The sequence below is a fragment of the Dromiciops gliroides genome, chromosome 5, assembly GCF_019393635.1.
Source record: "Dromiciops gliroides isolate mDroGli1 chromosome 5, mDroGli1.pri, whole genome shotgun sequence".
In the NCBI taxonomy this organism is placed as follows: Eukaryota; Metazoa; Chordata; class Mammalia; order Microbiotheria; family Microbiotheriidae; genus Dromiciops; species Dromiciops gliroides.
The window spans coordinates 201,469,652-201,487,735 of record NC_057865.1 but is presented as its reverse complement, the minus strand read 5'-3'; the positions used below and the strand labels follow the sequence as shown (position 1 = coordinate 201,487,735).

At 40.2% G+C, this 18,084-nt stretch overlaps 1 protein-coding gene across 1 annotated transcript in view; it reads right to left on the bottom strand.

The window, feature by feature from the left end:
• The window catches only part of WNT5B (Wnt family member 5B), a 151,054-nt gene that overhangs the window by 12,429 nt on the left and 120,541 nt on the right, over positions 1 to 18,084 (bottom strand). Inside the window, exon 4 of the mRNA XM_043967889.1 lies at positions 134 to 282. Within this exon, the coding sequence (XP_043823824.1) occupies positions 134 to 282 (149 nt within the window). The remainder of the gene's footprint in view (positions 1 to 133; positions 283 to 18,084) is intronic.

Sequence of the window (18,084 nt, the reverse complement as noted above, 5' to 3'; positions counted from 1 at the left end):
ATATATAACAGTTTACAGTTTCTTATACAACCTTCTTTCCTGTTCTTTGTATCTTGAAATGTTGATTGATTGAGTCCACAATTTAAAAAGAAAACAAAAAAGAAATACAGGCTTCTATTGTCGCTTCACTTACCACCAAGAGTTAGCTTCTGCAAGCAGCTGAACACAACTGGAGAGCAGAGCAGTGGAGAACAGCAGCAGCATCCCAGGCATCCTAGGTGTCGCCCCACTCCAATGCCTTGGGGAAATGCTTGGGACTGGCAGTTTCCAAGAAAGGGCTCCCTAGAGAAAATAGAAAAAGAACTTTGAATGAATATGGCTGAGTTGAAGGCAACACAAGAAGGATGAGAAGGTAAAGAGAGGGAGAGAAAGGAATAGAGAGAAAGAAAAAGATAAAGGAGGAAGAGGAAGAGGAGGAGGAAAAGCACCAGTTCTGGAGCTCAGTCCTGCTGCCTCCAGAGAAAACAAGGCCTCTTCAATCTTTCTTTCTCTTGGAAGACCATCCTAAAACAGGTCTATTGCCCCAATCCTTTCCTCTATTTAGCTCAGGAACGTTAGTTGACGTTTTTATCCCTCATAATGCAGCCAGAAGTGAAGAAATGCTACCTAGGATTTGACTTCCGTGGGAATGATGGTGGGATAAGAAAAGAGAATGGGGAGTGTGTGAATGCAATGACTACGGCAGGCATAGAACTACTTCTATGCAGTATTCTCCCCAAAGCAGCAAAGAAATTAGAAGAGATCCCTCCTCCATTCCTGTGTCATACCTCTAATTCCAGCCTCGAGATATCCCCAACAAGCCCACTCAAGGAAGAAGGAGCAGGAAGGTTTAAGTAAACTCTCCTTTAAAATTGAACTTTCCCCCCCTCTTACCCCACATATACTTTTCAATCTGAGAATTCAGGAGAAAAGTTGGGGTACTTCCAACCTTTACAAAGCAGCTTTTTTGAAAGAGTAGAAGTGACACTGTATATGTGGAAAGCTGTGTGTGTGTGTGTGTGTGTATTTTTCCATATACAGCATGTGCTAGAAGTCTTAGTGTAACTACAGACTAAAATTTAGAAGTGAAGCTTAAAGCTACACTAACACTTCTAGGACCACCTGTATTTACACACAGATGTGTACACATATGCACAAATCATGTCTGTATACACATGTGGACACACAGATGCATGTAGAGTATATATGCATTTATGCACCTACGCCCATGTGTATACACATGCATTGTCTAAACATATGTACATTATACACCCAGCATTTTTCTCTCTTATGAGGTACAACTTTTCCTTACTCTGCTCTCTGTGGCCCTCTGTGGAGCACCGCCGAAGAATGGGATGCCAACAATTTCAGGCTTGATTCTGTAACTAGACCTTCCTCAGCAGAAATGCATTCTGCCCTACCTAAGAGGAAGCACAACCTGTCCTAAGGCAAATTTTGGAGCTCCCTAATGAGAGACATATGCACCTTGCCCTCCCTCTAGACCTACCCTCTAAACCAAAACCCTTTGCCCTGAACCCTCAAAGAGCCTCAAGGATGTACCAGAACCTCCATGTCCTCCCCACTTAGAGCAAGTTCCGAAAACATTCCCCTTCCTACTCCCACCTCCCCTCCCCCCCAACCCCCATTCCCTTCCTCTAGGCCATGACTCCACATCCCCAAATAAGTAGCCTTCTTCCCAGGACCCCTTCACACCTTCAGCTTTACACACCCCCACCCCCAACCCCCTCTCACCATTCTGTTCCAGCTGCTCTGGGTCTCTGCCTTCCGGGAGAGGGCAGCAGGTGCTTTGAGTAAGGAGTCTCTGAGGTGAGGCGGCTTTTGAGTTCCAGGGCCACCGGGAGAGGAAGATGGCCCTGAGCTGGCCACAGGGAAGCTGGGACACAGCCTCTTCCCCACCCCCACCCCTTGTGATTTCTTCTTCAGTCTCACAAGAGGCTTGGGACTTGGGAAAGGGGGGAGTAGAAAGCCAACAGGCAGGTGTGTGTGACCAGCAGGAGGCACATCAAAGGGGAAACTTGCTTCTTCTCTTTGTCATGCAGAACTATCTCTGCAATGGTCTGGCCACTATACTAGCAAACTAACAGCTTCCCATTCCCGACTTTCCCAACTCTCCTCCTCTAAAGGATGTCTCTCCCTCCCCAATAAATCATCCCCCATCCCTCAGGGCAGGAGGTCTGTGAAAGCACCAAATGGGACCACTAGAGATGGACCAGAGATAGGGCTGGCACCAGGAGCTAATGGCTTTATGGAGGGGAGGGGACCAGGTCCAGCTCAGGAGGACAAGAGAAAAGCTTCAAAGGGTTTCCTTGTCCAAACATCCTTGACTCCACCTACCAATACACTAAGTACGGAGACTAAGAAGCCAGAACTGCCTACCTAAATGCCTTCCATTCTCATGCCCTTCCTCCTATCTTTTTATTGAATGAATGGGTGAAACTCTTGCCCAACTTTTTCTCTCTTTCAATGAAATCTTCAATTCTTTATACCTTTTCCCTTCCCCTCAGATCAGTCTCCCTTACTTCTGCCACATGTTTCTTTCACCAAAAATCCAGCAAGTCCTTCTTGCCCAAGTGTGGCCCAGCTCCAACTAAACCAACACAGATACCAGATAATCTTACTCTTACAAATCAAACTGAGAAGACTTGAAATGCTTTCTGTGACTTTGATACCTTGGTGACAGGCAGGCTGAGACGAAAGCTTTCCCCGGCGGTCAAGTGTTGCTATTACCTCTAGTGCTAGCCTTATAAACACCACTGAGGCAAGAATGAAGGACTTATGGAGTCTTTCTTTAAGACATTCCATTAAAACGAACAAACAAACCGAAAAATCCACTTATTTGGCATTTGTGTGTGGCTCCTTTCTAAGTCCTGGAGGTGTACTTTACCTGAAGTTAAATCTTCTTTCCTATTGCTCTACCACCTGGCAGGCAGATGTGGCAAGTCTGGAAGTAGCCTCAGTAACCCAGAACCCAGACGGGTAAACACATTACACTCTTTCACTTCCTCCTTTGGTTGGAGGTGAGAAAGGGCCAAGTGGAGGAATGTGATAAGAGATTTTCAGCAGACTTGGCTGAAATGCAAACTCTGTTTTGGGGAGAAAGCTGAGTATGTACTGATAAATTCATGACAAACAAGATAACTGGTAAGGGGTATTCATGGAACACTAGTCAGTTTTACAACTAGATTGAAGTGTGACATTTTATTCTTTATACAATAAAAAACCAAAGTATAGGGAGAGACACTGACCTGCTGCCACCAGAATAGTTACAAATTTCCTAGTGTTTGATAGTGTTTCCTAGTAGAAGAGGCTAATAACTGTCCAAAACTGCCTACTGTATCTTAACAAGTAATCAACTAATCAACTTTTTTTTTTTTAGGTTATACATGTACAATCATGTTAAACAAATTTCCACAATAGGTATGTTGTGAAAGAAGAATCAGAACAAAAGAGAAAAATCACAAGAAAGAAAAAAACCCAAAAAACCATTCAGACTCCATAGTTCTTTCTCTGGATGTGGAGAGCATTTTCCATCATGAGTCTTTTGGAATTGTCTCAGATCATTTTATTGCTGAGAAGGGCTAAATCTATCATATCAACTTATTCTTTTTTCTTTGTTTTTTGTGAGTCAATTGAGGTTAAGTGACTTTCCCAGGGTCACACAGCTAGTAATTGTTAAGTGTCTGAGGCTGGACTTGAACCCAGGTCCTGAATCCAGGACTGGTGCTCTATCCACTGCACCACCTAGCTGCCCAACTTACTCTTTTTTAAATGAGTGGAGATAAAAAGTAGATTCAAAATTCCCACCTAGCACACACTACTGCATCCTAGCCAGGACTGAGTTTGCTTCTATTGTCCTACCTTGTTCAGTAAGTATCCTGCTCTTCCACCCAAGGGTCTGTGTTGCCCAATCACCCAACCCCTAAAAGATTGGGCATGTGTAAGTGTAGCCATTAATACAGAAAAACGATAAGAACAAGGGTAATGGCACCTCTAGGTTAGAAAGAGAAACTGTTGACTGTTGACTGAGTAGTCTTCTTTTCTTTTCCCACCTTTAAACCTTTTTTGCCTTCTCTCTAGGACCTGTACCCCAGCAATGAAAGACAGGAATGGCATCTAGGTAGCTCAGCTAAGCTGTCACCTCTGTATTATACTGAGGGTAGTAGAGTAGTAGAATGAACACTGAATTTGGAATCAGAAGATCCTGCCTCTGTCCATTCGTATCTGTGTGGGATTGGACAAGTCACTTAACTTCTCTGGGCCTCAGTCCTCAGTAGTAAAAGGAGGGGGTTGGACTAAATTACTTATAAGGTCCCTTCCAGCTTTAAACCTATGAGCTATTTTATATATCTAAACAATTTTAATATCTGAACAATAATTTTTAAATCCTTACATATATTTTAAATTTGCAACTTTGGGGTTCTCTTTCTTTTTGTGGCTGGTAAAAGAAACAAGCATTTTAATCCATAGCTTTGCAGGAGCTACTCCCACTATCCCTTAAACTTCTTGGATAGTCTATAAAGCTCAGGACCTTGGGGAAGAAATTGGGTACCTAGACTGTTCTATTTCTGTTCTTTTGACAACTCAAAGCTGGATTCAGAAAGAAGCTTTTTCTCTTAGTACAGATGGACTGACTTAGGACAATGATTTGATTTTAGGGGAAAATATAGTTTTGAGGGTTTTTTTTTTTGGAAAATATAGTTTTTTAAAAAGCCTATTTCAAATGATTAGCAATAGTCTTTTTTTTTTTAAATAGAAAGATCATTGGACATTTGGACTCAACTTCTGAGGGGTTTGTAGGCTCAGACAGCTTTGAAGTATAGAATAGACCTGAGTCAAATAGGAAATGCTATCAGATCCCTCATCTCTCCTCACTTCCTTCCTCCAAAAAGGACACAATCACAATTAGAAACCAAACTAGAATAACAATGATTCCAGATGACAGTATTTCTAGGGTTTCCATTGCATATATATAGCCATCAAGGGGGATCCGTTTAATCCATAATTTAAATATAAATATGCAGTTCACTAACATTTCTGGCTAGACAAGATAAAAACGTTAGCAGTAGTTGGAATGCAAATTGTTTAACCTAGAAATCCTGACTATGACAGTTAAGTTATGCAAGGGCTGCCTAATAATTTGCATACCAGAAGGGGGTGAGGAGGAGATGGAAAATGAAATCCCCAGCCACAGAATTCACCACAGTATGATTAGGGAGTCTTATATTTATTTTTAGACCTTAAAACACTTTATTATGTGTTAAATAAAATGATGTATTAGAAAAACATTATCTTTCGGTCCTTTTCCTAAAAGTATTCTTGATTAGGACTTTCCTCTACATTTCTGCAACCTCTGCCCCATACCCAACCTAAATTACCATTTACTAAGACTAAGCTCCAATCTCTCTTGCAGATAGCTGACTTTCCAAAATCACTGTTTGGATCTTATTGACTGGTTGCTGGCTCTCCACTGCTTCACAAATCCAAACTCCATTCACCCAACTTCATCTTTTAGAAGCACTCTGATCCAATCTGACCTGTACCCTTAACGAGTCTTGCTTTTTCCGGATCTTATCCTTATGTTAAGTTACCTACCTAGTATACCATTCCCTATCATTTCCAGGAATAGAAATCCTAAACCTTTCAAGACCTGTCTCAAGCCCTATTTCTTTTTTATAATTTTTATGATAGGAGCAATATCTATCAGAGTTCCCATCCCCCCCACTGTACCCCAATTTAGGTTAGACTGTTTATTTCCCTAAAAGGCAAAGATACTGTCTCTAAGGGGGCAGCTAGGTGGCGCAATAGATAAGGCACTAGCCTTGGATTCAGGAGGACCTGAGTTCAAACCCAGCCTCAGACACTTACTAGTTGTGTGACCCCGGACAAGTCACTTAAACCCCATTGCCCTGAAAAACAAAAAAAACAAAAAAAACAAAAAAAGATACTGTCTCTAAGACTTAACTGGCCCGAGTGGTTAAGTGTCATAGCTCTTGCAGTGTAGTCAGTGGCCTCAAGGTTGGGGTTGACATCTTAGTTATCTAAGGACATAAAAATGATCAACCACGTGGGGTTAGGGCCTTCAGACTTGGACCTGCATCACCACATCTGCTGCCCAGAACTGTTTCCTTCTATTTGGAGATGAAGGAGGCCACATATCGTAGCTAAGTGCTGTAACCTTATCGAGTAGACTTTCTATGGGGCAGAAAGTAGTGCAGTGGACAGAGCACCAGGCCTAGAGTCAGGAAGACCTGAAGTCAAATCTAACCTCAGACATCTGCTGACTATGTGATCCTGGACAAGTCTTTTAACCCGTGTTTGCCTCAGTTTCTGCATCTGTAAAACAGTAAGGCCATTCTGAGGATCAAAGGAGATAATATTTGTAAATTGCTTAGCACAGTGCCTAACACATAGTGTTACATATGTTAGCTATCACTATTATTAGGCCAGCTAGGTGGCACAGTGGATAGAGTGCTGGTCCTGGAGTTAGAAAGATCTGAGTTCACAGAGTAAAGGTAAAAGGCTGGAGCAGAATATATAATGCTTCAGCTAAAGTAAAAAAAGCAGGGGTAGCAATCCTTATCTCAGACAAAGCACAGCCAAAAATAGATCTCATTAAAAGAGATAAGGAAGGAAACTACATCTTGCTAAAAGGTACTATAGATAATGAAGTAATATCAATATTAAATATGTATGCACCAAGTGGTACAGCATCCAAATTCTTAGAGGAGAAGTTAAATGAGTTACAAGAGGAATTAGACAGTAATACTATACTAGTGGGGGATCTGAATCTCCCCCTCTCAGAATTAGATAAATCTAGCCAAAAAATAAATAAGAAAGAAGTGAAAGAGGTGTATAGATTACTAGAAAAGTTAGACATGATAGATGTCTGGAGAAAATTGAATGGGGATAGAAAGGAATATACCTTTTTCTCAGCAGTCCATGGCACATTTTCAAAAACTGACCATGTATTAGGGCACAAAAACATCATAGTCAAATGTAGAAAGGCAGAAATAGTAAATGCATCCTTTTCAGATCATGATGCAATAAAAATTACATGTAAGAAAGAGTCAGGGAAAAGCAGAATGAAAATCAATTGGAAATTAAATCATTTCATTCTAAAGAATGAATGGGTCAAACAACAAATCAGAGAAACAATCAATAACTATATCCAAGACAATGACAATAATAAGACAACATACCAAAATCTATGGGATGCAGCCAAAGCAGTGCTTAGGGGAAATATTTATAGCTCTAAATGCTTACATGAATAAAAAAGAGAAAGAGGAGATTAATGAATTGGGCATGCAACTTAAAAAGCTAGAAAAAGAACAAATTAGAAATCCCAAATTAGATTCTAAACTAGAGATCCTGAAAATTAAAGGAGAAATTAATAACACTGAAAGCAAGAAAACTATAGAATTAATCCATAAAACTAAGAGCTGGTTTTATGAAAAAACCAATAAAATAGATAAAATATTGGTTAATTTGATTAAAAAGAAAGAAAGAAGAAAACCAAATTACCAGTATCAAAAATGAAAAGGGTGATGTTACCACCAATGACGTGGAAATTAAATCAATAATTAGGAATTATTTTGCCCAACTGTATGCCAATAAATTTGACAATCTAAATGAAATGGATGAATATTTACAAAAATACAAACTGCCCAGGTTAACTGAAGAGGAAATAAAATCCTTAAATAAACCCATATTAGAAAAAGAAATTGAACAAGCCATTAATGAACTCCCTAAGAAAAAATTCCCAGGGCCAGATGGGTTTACAGGTGAATTTTACCAAACATTTAAAGAACAATTAATTCCAATATCATACAAATTATTTGGAAAAATAGGTGAAGAAGTTCTACCACATTCGTTTTATGATACAAATATGGTGGAGATACCAAAACCAGACAAAGCAAAAACAGAGAAAGAAAATTATAGACCAATTTCCCTAATGAATATTGATGCTAAAATCTTAAATAAGATATTAGCAAGGAGATTACAGCAAGTGATCATCAGGATAATACATTATGACCGGGTGGGATTTATACCAGGAATGCAGGGCTGGTTCAACATTAGGAAAACTATTAACATAATCAACCACATCAATAAGAAAACTAACCAAAATCATATGATTATCTCAATAGATGCAGAGAAAACTTTTGACAAAATACAGCACCCATCCCTAATAAAAACACTAGAGAGTTTAAGAATAGGTGGAGCTTTCCTTAAAATAATAAACAGTATCTACCTAAAACCATCAGCAAGTATTATATGCAATGGAGATAAATTAGAGGCCTTCCCAATAAGATCAGGGGTGAAAAAGGGATGTCCATTATCACCCCTATTATTTAATATTGTACTAGAAATGTTAGCTTTGGCAATCAGAGAAGAAAAAGGAATTAAAGGAATTAGAATAGGCAAGGAGGAAACAAAACTATCACTCTTTACAGATGATATGATGGTATACTTAAAGAATCCTAGAGAATCAACTCAAAAATTACTTGAAACAATGAACAACTTTAGCAAAGTAGCAGGATATAAAATAAATCCACATAAATCATCAGCATTTCTATATATGACCAACAAGGTCCAGCAGCAAGAGATAGAAAGAGAAATTCCATTTAAAGTAACGGTAGATAATATAAAATACTTGGGAGCCTATTTGCCAAGACAAACCCAGGAACTTTATGAACACAATTACCAAACACTCTTCACACAAATCAAATCAGATCTAAATAATTGGAAAGATATCAATTGCTCATGGATAGGCAGAGCTAATATAGTAAAAATGACAATACTACCTAAATTAATTTACTTATTCAGTGCCATACCACTCAGAGTACCTAAAAATTATTTTATAGAGCTAGAAAAAATAATAACAAAATTCATCTGGAAAAACAGAAAATCAAGAATATCAAGGGAAATAATGAAAAAAAAAATGCACAGGAAGGTAGGTTAGTGGTACCAAACCTGGAGCTTTACTATAAAGCAGCAGTCATCAAAACTATCTGGTACTGGCTAAGAAGCTGTGGAAAAATTGGAACACGAATGCATTGTTGGTGGAGCTGTGAACTGATCCAACCATTCTGGAGAGCAATTTGGAATTATGCCCAAAGGGCTGTGTAGCTGTGCATACCCTTTGACCCAGCAATAACACTTTTGGGTCTTTTTCCCAAAGAGATCATGGAAAGGGGAGAAGGACCCACATGTACAAAGATATTTATATCTGCTCTTTATGTTGTGGCAAGGAATTGGAAGTTGAGGGGATACCCATCAATTGGGGAATGGCTGGACAAGTTGTGGTATATGAATGTAATGGAATGCTATTGTGCTGTAAGAAACAATGAGCAGGAGGAGTTCAGAGAAACCTGGAGGGTCTTGCGTGGGCTGATGATGAGTGAGATGAGCAGAACCAGAACATTGTACACAGTATCATCAACATTGTGTGTTGACCTACTGTGGTGGACTATATTCTTCTCACCAATGCAATGGTACAGAAGAGTTCCAGGGAACTCATGATAGAAGAGGATCTCCAAATCCAGGAAAAAAAAAAAAAAAAAGAACTGTGGAGTATAGATGCTGAATGAACCATACTATTTCTTTTGTTTTTGGTGCTGTTGTTTTTCTATTTTGAGGTTTTTTGTCATTGCTCTGATTTTTCTCTTATAACATGACTAATGCAGAAATATGTTTAATATTATTATGTGTATATATATGTATATATAAAACCTATATCAGATTACCTGCTGTCTAGGGGAGATAGGAGGGAGGGGAGAGAGGGAGAAAAATCTGAAATTGGAAAGCTTGTATAAACAAAAGTTGAGAACTTTCTTTACATGTAACGGGGAAAAAATAAAATACTTTATTAATAAAAAAAAAAAGAATCCAAGTCATTCCCCAGTTGAGAAATGGTCAAAGGATATGAACAGGCAGTTTTCTGATGAAGAAATCAAAGCTATCTATTCCCATATGAAAAAATGCTATCACTAATGATTAGAGAGATGCAAGTTAAAACAACTCTGAGGTACCACCTGACACCTATTAGATTGGCTAAAATTACAAAAAAGGAAAATAATAAATGTTGGAGAAGCTGTGGAAAAGTTGGAACACTAATGCATTGTTGGTGGAGCTGTGAACTGATCCAACCATTCTGGAGAGCAACTTGGAATTATGCCCAAAGGGCTGTGAAGCTGTGCATACCCTTTGACCCAGCAATACCACTTTGGGGTCTTTTCCCCAAAGAGATCATGGAAAGGGGAGAAGGACCCACATGTACAAAGATATTTATAGCTGCTCTTTATGTTGTGGCCAGGAATTGGAAGTTGAGGGGATGCCCATCAATTGGGGAATGGCTGGACAAGTTGTGGTATATGAATGTAATGGAATACTATTGTGCTGTAAGAAACGATGAGCAGCAGGAGTTCAGAGAAACCTGGAGGGTCTTGCATGGACTGATGATGCGTGAGATGAGCAGAACCAGAAGAACATTGTACACAGTATCATCAACATTGTGTGTTGACCTACTGTGGTGGACTATATTCTTCTCACCAATACAATGGTACAGAAGGGTTCCAGGGAACTCATGATGGAGGAGGATCTCCAAATCCAGGGGGGAAAAAAAAGAACTGTGGAGTATAGATGCTGAATGAACCATACTATTTCTTTTGTTTTTGGTGCTGTTGTTTTTCTATTTTGAGGTTTTTTGGTCATTGCTCTGATTTTTCTCTTATAACATGACTAATGCAGAAATATGTTTAATGTTATTATATATATATATATATATATATAAAACTGGGGGCAGAGCCAAGATGGCGGAGAGGAAGCAGCAAGCTACTTGAGCTCTCCTTCTGTTCCCTCAAAACGAATATTAAATCAAGCCTCTGGACAGATTCTGAAACTACAGAACCTGCAAAGAGACAGAGAGACACAGTCCTCCAACCAGAGATAATTTAGAAGACTTCAGGAAAAGGTCGGTCTGACTCGAGCAAAAGGGAGGCCCAGCGCAGGGCAGCAACCCAGCACCGAGGGGGTCGGGGCAAGTCAGCAGGAGCTACGGGCCACAGCCGAACAACTGAGGCCCCTGGAACCTGGTTCAAAAATCTGGTGGCCAAGAAGGACTGTGGAAAAACCTACCTGCACCAGCCGAGAGGGCCACGAACGGGTCAGGCGGGATCAGACGCCGGGGTCCGGCGCCTGGCTGGCTGAGCACAATCAGACAGGAAGTGCAGGGCGGAGGATCTCCACACACCATAAAGGCCTCAGAGTAAAAACCCGGTCACACAGCACCTATACTCCTGCACAAGAAGCCCAAAACAGGGACCCTGGTGTCCCCAGAGCAGACCTCAACTTAAAGAATAAATAGATAAGCTGCAATAATGAGTAAGAAGCAAAAAAGAGCCCTCTCCATTGAGAGCTTCTGTATCAATAGGGAAGAAGCCAACACAAACTGAGATGAGGACAATAGCCTCAAATTCCCTACATCTGAAGCCTCACGAGGGAAGGTCGCAAGAACAAAAAGCCTTCCTGGAAGAGCTCAAAAAGGATTTTAAAAATCAATTGCAAGAGGTAGAAGAAAAAATGGGGAGAGAAATGAAAGCAAAATAAGAAAACTATGAAAAAAGAATCAGCAGCTTGGAAAAGGAAGCACATAATTTCACTGAAGAAAACAAAGCCTTAAAAAATTCATTTGGCCAAATGGAAAAAAAGGTGCATAATCTCACTGAAGAAAACAATGCCTTAAAAATTAAAGTGGGACAGTTGGAAGATAAGGAATCCATGAGACACCAGGAATCAGTCAAGCAGAATAAAAAAAATGAAAAAATAGAAGAAAATGTGAAATACCTCATTGGAAAGACAACTGATCTGGAAACAGATCAAGGAGAGACAATTTGAGAATCATTGGACTGCCTGAAAGCCATGACCAGAAAAAGAATCTAGACACCATATTCCAGGAAATTATTAAGGAGAACTGCCCTGATATCATAGAATCAGAGTATATATAAAAAACCTATATCAGATTGCCTGCTGTCTAGGGGAGAGGGGAGGGAGGGGAGGGAGGGAGAAAAATCTGAAATTGGAAAGCTTGTATAAACAAAAGTTGAGAACTATCTTTACCTGTAATGGAAAAAAATAAAATACTTTATTAAAAACAAAAGAAAGAAAGATCTGAGTTCACATCTGGCCTCAGACACTAGCTGTGTGACCCTGAGGAAATCACTTAACTCTGCTTGCCTCAGTTTACTCATCTGTAAAAGGAACTGGAGAAGAAAATGGCAAACCACCAAGTTTCTTTGCCAAGAAAACTCTAAAAGGGGTCATGAAGAGTAGGATATGTCTGAAAACAACTAAACAACAAATTATTATTATTAAGTAAATCTCCATTTCTTGTGTTGAATGACATGTATCTCATTTTGTTCCAATATTGGACCTAATGTGTCGGGGACTAGACTGAATTGAGAGTTGAAACAGAACGGCATCAGGGCTCACATCATGGGTGAAATAGGGGAAGGGTGATATCAATATAGAGGGTGATGTGTTTTGGTGATCAGATTGCAACATATACAGCAATGTGGCAAGAGAAAGGTTCCCATTTACACTGATTACCTTTAGTGGGTACTACAGGAGGTTGACAGGGAAGTTAAAAAAGTGCCATTTCTAACCTTTCATGGTCATTGTTAACCATCATAGAGAAGCTGAATTGTCAGCAAAGAAAGTAAAAATTACTCAGCCCTCCTTCCAGAGAACCTAGAATGAGAAAAGGCCAATGTTGGGAATATTTTTCTGGACTCTGCATGTTATTGTGAAGGTGCTTCTTTTAATTGTTCAATGAGAAAGGAGGGAAGTATACAGTGCTGGCATCTACTGGACACTTGATTTATTTATTGTTTATTGATTGATTGAAAGAAAATAAAGGCTTACAACCAGTTGAATTAGTTAGGTACTCTGTATAAAGGCTGTCCTTTGTCCCTTTTAAAGTAGATAAGATGAGGAGCTGTGGGTACCTAGCTCCATAAAGATGAATTCCCATTGCAGCCAGTTCCTTGATGGACGAGTGAAGTTTCTAGAATAAATGGGTTTTGATACATTTGATCTATGCAACATCCTTCTGGCTTGCTATACCATATGGCCAACCTGTTTGTGGGGGAGGGGGAAGGAAAAGAGGGATTAGATCTTGATTTCTTAGCAAAATCTTTCCTGAATAGCATCAGGTTTTAGCTTTGGGTCTGCCCTGACACACAACCATACAGGAGTGGGCAGGTTCACTGGTGATATTTGAGTAGAGATTAGACAAAGGTGGGTGGGGCAAGCAAGGCTGTCAGTGCAAACAGGCTCTCTAGGGATGGTACCCTGATGACCTGATAGGTGGGTAGAAAATGATGACACTCTTGTTTGTTTGTTTTTGCAGGACAATGAGGGTTAAGTGACTTGCCCAGGGTCACACAGCTAGTAAGTGTCAAGTGTCTGAGGTCGGATTTGAACTCAGGTCCTCCTGAATCCAGGGCCAGTGCTTTATCCATTGCACCACCTAGCTGCCCAATGATGACACTCTTTCAAGGAGCTTTGAGTGTGGCTTCTGAAATACTAGGTTGATAAGAAAGCAACCTATAGACAGCATAGGGTTGGGGGGAGGTGGTGATGCTAGTAATAACCATGAGCAAATCTGCTACTGGGGCAGTAGAAGTCCTTCAACCCCATTCAAACTTAACACATCCCCTAAAGTGTCCCCTCCCTCAGATACAGGAGCTTCTGAGGAACTGGCAACCAGGTTATTACCCTACTGAGGTGCCCACCATGGCACCTCAGTTTCCACAGGGAGTGACAAAGGGTAGATCACTGAGGGAGGGGGCATCATGAATTTGAAACTGGTATTTGTACGGGCCACTTTTGACAACCTCTATATGATTTTTTGTGGGTGGAGCCAAATGAAACCCCTTGGAGTGGCTTCTAAGAAGATACACTGAGAAATGTCAGGGGTCAAGGTGGCACAAAGCAGCTGCCGGGAGAACATGAGGACAGTCAGAGTGGGAACTGGGTGAAATCTGGACTGCTAATCTGGCAGTAGCATCCTTTCCCCTTCCTTTCTTTTCCTCTCCTAAGCGCAAGTCAAATGTATTGTAGGCTATTACTGGCTTTAAACTCCTTTTCTCTATCCCTGCCAGGCTGTTTGAATGGGAGGGAGGAGGGAAGAAGGGCAAGAAGCTTTAGTCTTTTTCCTAAATGTTCATTTTCACTTCTAAGTCATTAATTGTGATAAAACCCATTGACCAACAAACACTAGAACTGTTTATTGTATTTCAGTTAATGTTTAGACAAGATAAGAGAGAAAAAGGAAATTCTCTTTTCCTAGAAGAGACTTTTGGTTCAACCGGAACCAAGGGACTGGAGGGGAGAGAGATACAGAGACAGAGAGAAAGACAGAGACACAGACAGAGAGACAGAGACACAGACAGACAGACAGACAGACAGAGACACAGACACAGACAGAGAGAGACACAGAGACAGAAACAGAGAGAGAGAGAGAGAGAGAGAGAGAAAAGGAGGGTGGGAGGGAAAGAGGGAGAAAGAGAGGGAGAGAGCAAAATGGAGGGGCTAGTGTTAGATCTTCACAAACCCTTTCAAAAGTATCCAAAACTAACCCTAGGATTCCTTCCCTTTTGGGGTGGAGAAAGCAGCAATTTAAAATCAGCACATTGTGGGGAATAAAAGTTCCCAATTCAGTGAGACTAGCTCAGGGCTTTTTCCTGTGTTTCAAACAAAACAAAATAAAATCAGTAACTTTTGAAAGGGGAGGTGGGATGTGAGGAAACAATACATATGTGGTGGTCCAACAGAGAGGGCCTCAATTGCATACGTGGTTAGTCTAACAAAACCACCCTAGTAAGCCAGTGAGAATACAAGGGCTCACAAGCTCCCCCAGGTGGTTACACACACACACACACACACACACACACACACACACACACACACACACACACTTTGATATTTCGATGGTGTTGTGATCTCCTTAATGTAGGTATTCCTTCCACTAATTGCAAAATAAAATCCACCCATTTCCTCCCATTTTATGTGTATAAAAAGGTTGTGGGGGGAGCGAGAACAGGGTGAGTATTTGTATCTGTCTGTCTAGGCTTTGAGTACAGTTTGTCGATCTTCTGAGGAATAACCTAAATAAAATCAGAGAGATTCATCACCAAGAAATATCAAATGAACCAGAGGAAAATCTCTAGTGCAGATGGCAGATCTATAAAATGAGCTGGAGAAGGACATGGCAAACCACTCTAGTATCTTTGCCAAGAAAACCCCAAATAGAGCCACAGAGTCAGACATAACTGAAACAACTAAATAACAACATATATGTATATATATATTTATACATATATGTCTGTCTATCTATCATCTCTTTGGAATATACTGCAAATGGACAATGAGCTGGGCCCAGAACTGAATGAAAGGAAAAGTATAAGCTGGAATTCATTTGGAAAACTGTACAGTGCTTTTTACAATCCCAAATTGCTCATTGGCATTAAAAACCCATCTTTTTCATACCAATATTCTCCTGCGGATGTTGTATGGCTATGAATCAAGGAATATCACAATTTCTGGGTTTTTTTGCAGGGCAATTGGGGTTAAGTGACTTGCCCAGGGTCACACAGCTAGTAAGTGTTAAGTGTCTGAGGCCGGATTTGAACTCAGGTACTTCTGAATCCAGGGCCAGTGCTCTATCCACTGTGCCACCTAGCTGCCCCCACAATTTCTAAAGAATCAAAACTGCAGGTTACCCAAAGGCTGATGGAAAGACTGGTAGGCATAAGTGGGTTGCAGTATATTACCAAGAATCATTTTCATATAGGAAGTGGCTTAAGGGATATGATCCAAGAAATGTATAATTAAAAAAGAAGAGGGAGTGTTCATGTAGTTTGATTGGAGGATAAATGCTACAAGGTACCCATAAAATATAAGAAACTTTGAGAAAGACTTTAAGAACTGTGGTAAGGTTATTAGAAACATAGGGTAGATCTTCTATAGAAGAGTCATGGAAAGATCATCACCATTTTAGCTAACTTTTATATAGTACTTACTATGTGGCAGGCACTGTGCTAAGCAATTTACAATTATTATTTTATTTGATCCTCACAACACCCCTGTGAGGTAGGTGCTATTTTTATCCTCAGTTTACAGATGAGGAAACTGAGGCAAACAACAGTTAGGTGAATTGCCTCAGGTCACACAGCTAATAGGTGTCTGAGGCTGGATTTGACTTCAGGTGTTCCTGACTCTAGGCCTGCTGCTCTATCCACTGTCCTACCACAGATGAGAAGGCATGGATGAGTCATGATCTGCATTTCTGAAAGTATTATAGGATTAGTCTAGAAGGAACCTCAAAGTATATTCTAGGGGCAGCTAGGTGACGCAGTGGATAAAGCACCGGCCCTGGATTCAGGAGTTTCTGAGTTCAAATCCAGCCTCAGACACTTGACACTTACTAGCTGTGTGACCCTGCGCAAGTCACTTAACCCCCAATACCCCACCAAAAAAAAAAAGTATATTCTAAACCCATAATTTTACATTCAAGGAAATTGAGGCTCAGAGAAGTTATGAAATTTGTCCGAGACGCACAAGTACTAAGGATTTAAATCCTGATCCTTTATCTCTGTATCCAATAACATATCCACTGAAGTACTGGAGAATTTAAAAATATATACATATTTACCCCATTATAAAACATTTTATTTTAGTTTATTGTGTGTATATTTGAGTAATAAAATATTTATTTTTAAAGTATCCTATAATTCAGACAGTTCAATTAATTCAGATTTTCCAGCCTCATTTAGTAATGAGAATAAGAGGAACATGAAGAATAAGGACCAATTCTAATTAGCATTATTATTTCACCATATTATTTACCTATGACATCGAAAGGTACTTTGAGGGATTGTAAGATGTTCAGAAAAGGGACAGATAGGTTTCCTTGACTTGTAGGGGATGGACCCAAGGGAGATGAGAAGCTCTTGGGAGTTAGAATCCCGATAGTACAAACATAATTAATTCTGGTGAGGATGAAAAAGGATAATTATCTAAAAAGACATGTGTATCAACAATCAGCAAGATGAAACACTGCACCTACCTAAAAACCTTGAAAAAAAAAGAAGGAATCATATACCAGGTATAGATGAACTAAAAGATGAATTCACAAGCTAAGAAGAGAGAAACACTAGACAAAATAAAAGCCTCACAAAGGGGGCAGCTAGATGGCGCAGTGGTTAAAGCACCGGCCCTGAATTCAGGAGTACCTGAGTTCAAATCCGGCCTCAGACACTTGACACTTACTAGCTGTGTGACCCTGGGCAAGTCACTTAACCCCCATTGCCTGCAAAAAACCAAAAAAAAAAATAAAAATAAAAATAAAAGCCTCACGAAATAATATCCAAGGATTAAAAAGTTACAGCTCCCACTTAGCATTCCATCCATAACCCGGTAAACCACCCACTGGTACAACCAATGCAAACAGCCTGACAGACTTGTGCATATGTCTGTGAGGGTCCCTGCCTGATCCCCGCCATGGCAGTAACTAATTTTAAACCCACCCCCCCCCAAAAAAAGAGGTGGCAGATATTGATTCTGTCCAGTTGTGAGGAGAAAGGACATAGGGCAATGGGAAAAGTTAGATTTGAAATCTTGACAGTTTGAGTTTTGATCCCGGCTCTGCTGTTTAGTACCAATGTAACTTTGAAGAAGTCGCAGGACCTCAGTTTCTACAACAGTTTCCCTTTAGTGTTAAAACTGTCACTATGATGTTATGGTGGATAGAGTCAGGAAGACCTGAATTCAAATCTGGCCAGCTGTATGATCCTGGACAAGTCACTTCACCCTGTTTGCCTCAATTTCGTCATCTGTAAAATAAACTGGAGAAGGAAATGGCAAACCACTCCAGTATCTTTGCCCAGAAAATCCCAAATGGAGTCATGAAGAGTAGATACAACTAAAACAACTGAACGACAAAGATGTGGAAGGTCAAAGTTTCCGAAGGAGGGAAGACTCCCACATCCAAGGGAAAGAGGACTGGAAATTCAGCTAAGGAAAGTC